Below are 6,000 nucleotides of genomic sequence, written 5' to 3'. Positions count from 1 at the left end.
ACAGGAAAAAAGTCAGAAAAAAAAAGTCACAACTTTTAATTAAAAAATATATTAGGTAATGAAAGACAGATCAAACACATTTTGTCACGAAAGTTTTTGTCAATGTTCTTTGTTTTCAATGTTGGTGGTTTAAGCGGATGTTCCACCCGATGCCACAGAGAAATTCTGCCACAGTCGTGCGGTCCTCAAGACGATCGACAAACAGGTTGCGAAGGCGCTCTTGCAGCTGCAAATAGCGTCGATAAACCTGTCGTCGAGGTGGGCTGCCAACCGCATCCTGCTGGATGGTGGTGCTCACTGTCGCCTGCCCACGTTGAAACCATTCAATACCTCGCCAGGTTGAGGGGTGGTAGTAGCCCACAAGGTTGAAGAACATGTTGTTCCAACCTTCACACAAGTTGTTCATACGAGGATTAGTGTTCATGGTGACGTGATGGACGTTCCACAGGACAGGAACGAACATTGGTGGAATACAGCGGAACCTGAGCTGAGCACCGGGCCAAGAAGCCACTCTACAAACCCACTTTAATCAATAAGTTTAACAAATCCACAGTTTGTTGAAAACTACCATATAACTACAAATGTTATCAACTATGCATCATTAATAAATGCTGTCAAATCATTTATATATAAATTAGATCAGTTAAAAGACAATCATTTTAACACCGTGAAAAATCCTATATACCCTTTAAAACTGCAAGTATTATTAAACAGTAAAAAAGGGTGCAGAGATATGTATGATATTCATATTTTAAACTTTCAGTATGTAAAGCCAAAAGCACAGATAAAATATAGTAATGAAGGCTTCTTATTTGAACAAACTGACTGGGAAAATATTATGTTTTACCATTTCGATGTGTGAAAGATTCTAGTCTTCGATGGTTTCAGTATAGATTACTGCAAAACATATTAGCTACTAATACTTTTCTATACAAGATTAAATACATTGATTCTGATATATGTAACTTCTGTAATAATTTTCCTGAAACAATACATTTATTTTTCAATTGCGATAAGGTACACACTTTATGGGAAGCAGTAACAGATTGGATGTTGACTCCAACAGGAACTATAATTCATTTTAATAAAATTATTATAATGTTTGGTTTGGTAAAGAATAATAAAAGCGATTTTATAAACTGGTTAATAATTAATATAAAATATTATATATACAGTATGAAAATGCAAAAGAAAGGTTTAAGTATTAATGCTGTGCATGGCATAATGCAACAGAACTTTGAAATGGAAAGGTATATTCTTTTAAAAACTTGTAAATACGATATATTTAATAATGAATGGGCAACGTGGCAAATACTATTTTATTCAGACTTTTTTTCCAGCCACCGGTTACACGAGGGGAACTTAATCTTGGATAAATATTAATCCTTTACACTCAGTGAACCATTGGAGAACCATTGAGAGAGAGAGAGAGAGAGAGAGAGAGAGAGAGAGAGAGAGAGAGAGAGAGAGAGAGAGAGAGAGAGAGAGAGATGGGGAGAGAGGGGGAGAGAGGGGAGAGAGAGGGGGGAGAGAGAGAGAGATGGGAGAGGGGGAGAGAGAGGGGGGGGGGAGGGGGGGACACACACACACACACACACACACACACACACAAATACAAATACTAAAACGAAAAAAAAACAAAAAAAAACCCTATGTATATAGAACCTGGCTAAAACACAATTTTATACTTAAAATGAGATCTGTCTTTTTAAAGCAATTTCCGGAGATGCTCAACCGATGTTTGACTGACGCTTGCCTCATTAACTGCAAGGGAATCGCATTCACTGTACCTGTCTCTAAAGAGCTGAAGTATCTACCAAAGCTGATGGCAGAGTGGTTTAAAAGAGGATTTGATAGGTTTCAAAGATCACACAGTCATTTACTTTTCTTTGAGATGAGAGTTGTGATTAAAGAGAATGAAAGGCTACATACGATGTAAGTATACCCGTGTATCAACTGCAGCGCAATCAAATCAAAATATACACACATACACACCTGGGCAAAATATGTTCTAAAAAGATTGAGTACTTTAGTTAAACAAGTATTTCTTGAACTAAAGAAACATTTTTTTCTTTCAAGATCAGTATTTCACGAATAATAATTATAGAGTATATCCAACAAAGTACACACTGTACATGTTCTATAATTTTATTTTACAAATTTGTATTGGATATAATCAAAGTAATTTTTCTAGTTTTTAAATTTTATTAATAGGCATTTCAAGAAGTGCAGTTTGGTACAGAGACAATAGGTAAGTACTAATGTTAGTTTTTGTTGTTTTATTGTTGGATAATCCAAAGAAAGGACACAACATTGAACGCTAATAATATAATGCTGCGTCTCTCTCTCTCTCTCTCTCTCTCTCTCTCTCTCTCTCTCTCTCTCTCTCTCTCTCTCTCTCTTCTTTATCTGTCTATCATTTTGGTGTTTGTATTTTCTGAGATATCGAAGATGACATATTTAATCCATCTGGTATTAAACAAACTCGATTTTTTGATATTTAATCCATCTGGTATTAAACGTTTCAAACATTTCAAAGTTGTAATGTGTCATTTGTAAAGTAAGAAAGTCAAAACGTACGACACATTTGGTAATCGAGGTTAGTTTTGATGTCTCCACCATAGATTGCTGTAACTGTGTTTCTTTAGATTTCAACCAGGTTCCCAGGACGTGGGGCGCGATGAGTAAAGATGCTGAGGTTGTTGCAGTTTCTCTCCACCAACATGACACTGAATACAAGGAGGTTGCTCAGTTACTGAAAGAAACAGCTTCAATCGACTTCCGCATCAAAAAGGTTTTTTCCCTGAATAATGCATCGAATATAACTTTGAAAAAGTAAAATGTTAAAACTTGAAGCCATTACCAGAATATATTTGAAAAAAGGCGAAAAAGTCCGTACTACACCACGGAGTGTACGGTAAATTAAAACTATCAAAGTAAAGATTTGAGAAGTGTTAAAAACATGAATTCCATTCATCATAAATTACAGAGAGGTTAAACGTGGGAGTGCTACTACTAGACTATACCACCCGTGCAATATAACACAAAGCACGCCACAAAATGTCATATATTTACAAATCCATGGTAACTGGCCTAAAATGTGCTGCATGTATACTGTCATGGATTCCACTGCATAACCATTGTGTCTGTTATAGATTGAACGAATACAGAACAGAGCACTGTATCTGCAGTACAATGTAAAACGATGGCAGTTGTCTCATAGACACACGGAACACGAAAGTATCGAGAGACGACTGTGGCACGGTACGACAGAAGATGCAGTCAGAAGTATCAACTATCATGGCTTCAACAGAAGCTACTGTGGAAAAAATGGTACTTACTTAATTTTCTTAAAGTTACATTATCTGGTTACCATATTATAACATCATGTACAGATGTGAAATACAAGCTCAAATGCACTTTTGAAAAAGTCGTGTGTGTTCGCTATGAACGGATATCGTCAAACGTATACGCTTGATTCGTCGCCTGTTCCGCCATAGCTCGGCAAAGCACAAACGACAGCCTGTTGTCAGTTACAGTTAACACGTGCGTTTGCCGATTTCAAATTGTAGGGTTCGTCTTAAAAAATTAAAAGAGAAATCTTGCGCTGTAATTAAAACCGGTTTGAGCTTGAACTGATATTTTATAAAGTGTTAGTAGAACTTTCAAAGTTTAGTTTGTATACTAGTAACACATTAATCATGTATATATTTTAAAAATAAAATATACTAAAGTAGACAATGAACGTTTTCACTTCTTAATTTTACGTGTTAAAATCAACAAATTCAATTAAATATTATTTCGTTTGGAAAGGGTAAAGTTGGGGGGGGGGGGGGTGTTGTTTAACGACATCAAAGATAAAGCATATTGATTTAATAATCATCCGACCCCATACAGCCGTAAATAAAATGTGTTGAGTGCGTCGTTAAATAAAACATATCCTATCCTTCCTTCCATCTGCTGTTGGATGTCTAACATTTGATAATTTTGACATATAATCTTAGAGAAGAATCGGGTGCATGTGCAGGAGGAGGGTATTGGAGGTCGAAACCCTTACTTGCTCAAGCTTAAAAAAAATTGAAATGTATTTTTTGGGGGAGCATGGCCCCATATAAACTTCGCTTAACACAGTCTATAACCCCAACCCTGCTGAAATCCCTGCACACGCGCCTTGGAAACCCGCTACATTTTTTTTTGCAAAGGATTGTTTATATGTACCATCCCACAGACAGGATATCACATACCATGGTCTTTTTGTATACCCGCCGATGGGGATCGATCCTAAACTGACCGCGCATTTCCAAAAAATACCTTTTTAGATCTAAGTAATGAATAAAAATAACATATAGTCTTGAAAAATGTTACGTAAATCTACCCCTAGAGCGTTACGTAATTAGTAGCACCCCCTTACATGTAACGCGTATTCCAACAGCTGGCCACTGTCAAAATTTCAAGGCAAATCCCCCACTCACCGACCCCTGGAAAGACGTTGTACCATACCTCTATGGATATAAATATGTTTAGGAGATATGAGACGACCCCTCAATCAAGACAGTTAAATTTGTTCAAAAATTGCGAAATCTCACGTGATCTCTTGTTGGAGAATTCTATACTTCTGATAAGCCAATGAAAACCGAGATCGGTACGAGCCCGTCAAAAGTGTTCCACTTTCAGAATCATGGCTTTGTTTTTGACCTGGATAAGCCAGCGTAGTGAAACCAATGCGGAGTGCGGCGTCATATATGCACCAAACGTAATTGGATTTTCTGTTCTATATGCTTAAATAATAAAAATATTCCAGGGAATGTAGTTTTAAATTCTTATGTATTTTACTGCTGCCCAGGAGAAAATAACGCATATTTTAAACCCAAGGCAATGACGTGGCCTAGCTTTTTTCCCTAAACTTTTCAAAAATGCATCTGAAAGCATCTTCATTAGAAAACCTTTCTGGGATCATGCCCCAGGTTTGCTATTAGTAATGTGCCACCATTGTTTGTTGATATCAATCAGTCAGTCAGTTCATTAATACACCGAATTCCGTTTATGCTTCGCTTTCTAAAACGAGTTTGAAATAAATAATTCAAAGAACAGATGCTAGAGCGTTACAATAATAAACTCCTAGGAGTGAGATAGTAGTTATTTTATTTAATATTTAGTTTTCATCTATGTTTTCTGGAACCCAAAAGATAATGGATGAAGTCATCTGCTATGAACTAGTGTTTATATGATAAATTGTGTTTCTCTCTTCACAGAATCACGATTCGGACAAGGGGTATACTTTGCAGTACCATCAAGATTTGCGTTAGATCCCAGATATTCTAAAAGAGGACAGTCTGGGCTAAAATACGTGTATCTTGCACAAGTACTCGTAGGCAGGTACACGGGAGGAAATAAGGAAACCCGCGTACCTCCTCCCATCGATAGAGACAATCCACAGCAAGTCTACGACTCGACAGTAAATGATGTTGAAAGTCCTTCCATATTTGTCATATACAACGACACACAAGCCTACCCACAATATTTGATAACTTTGAAATAGAAAATGTAGAGCTGGAGTCATCTATGAAGATCAGTCAAAAGTTTGAAAATCTCAGACACCACGAACATACCAAATACACCCAGAAAACATTTCTAAGAGATATTAGGTTGCGACATATGGAAACTATATTTAGAGAAAGCAGTGAATAGATGAGACATTGACGTCCAATCTGTCCATGATATGATGAACAGACTTAATAAGATAGGCAATGACCAGTATGATAATTTATGAAGGAATGGTTTGCTTCTCAATCATTTCAAGATTAATAATATTTTCTTCAAATGACATCTAGCTTATAATAAATACAGAGAACAACGTCATCTTTCTCGAAAGAAAACTTCAGGCTTTATTACATTTCTTGTCAAGTACAGACACATTTTGCTTTAAGTAGCATAGGTGATGCTGTCAGTGATGGACTTTCTAAGATCCAAATACACACAATGGACGGTTTTCTTGGTTCT

The 6,000-nt window shown here is 36.5% G+C and overlaps 1 protein-coding gene across 1 annotated transcript; it reads left to right on the top strand.

Annotated features, from left to right (window-relative positions):
• The first annotated feature begins 1,926 nt into the window (after nt 1-1,926).
• On the top strand, nt 1,927-5,876 carry LOC121384057 (protein mono-ADP-ribosyltransferase PARP15-like). The gene is made up of 5 exons (XM_041514256.1): nt 1,927-1,935; nt 2,215-2,251; nt 2,649-2,794; nt 3,156-3,333; nt 5,253-5,876. Exons 3-5 carry the CDS (start codon nt 2,681-2,683, stop codon nt 5,537-5,539), a joined length of 579 nt encoding a protein of 192 aa, XP_041370190.1. The 5' UTR covers nt 1,927-1,935; nt 2,215-2,251; nt 2,649-2,680; the 3' UTR covers nt 5,540-5,876.
• The last annotated feature ends 124 nt before the right edge of the window (nt 5,877-6,000 follow it).

Source organism: Gigantopelta aegis, chromosome 10 (assembly GCF_016097555.1).
Source record: "Gigantopelta aegis isolate Gae_Host chromosome 10, Gae_host_genome, whole genome shotgun sequence".
Classification (NCBI taxonomy): Eukaryota; Metazoa; Mollusca; class Gastropoda; order Neomphalida; family Peltospiridae; genus Gigantopelta; species Gigantopelta aegis.
The sequence above is the reverse complement of the archived record's forward strand: the minus strand, read 5'-3'. Positions and strand labels throughout refer to the sequence as shown.

Bases quoted from the DNA above. Each gene is read 5' to 3' on its own strand.
- LOC121384057 (XM_041514256.1), top strand. From the start codon at position 2,681: ATGAGTAAAGATGCTGAGGTTGTTGCAGTTTCTCTCCACCAACATGAC. The intron at 2,795-3,155 runs GTTTTTTCCCTG...TGTCTGTTATAG, and splicing joins TCGACTTCCGCATCAAAAAG to ATTGAACGAATACAGAACAG. The intron at 3,334-5,252 runs GTACTTACTTAA...CTCTCTTCACAG, and splicing joins AAGCTACTGTGGAAAAAATG to AATCACGATTCGGACAAGGG.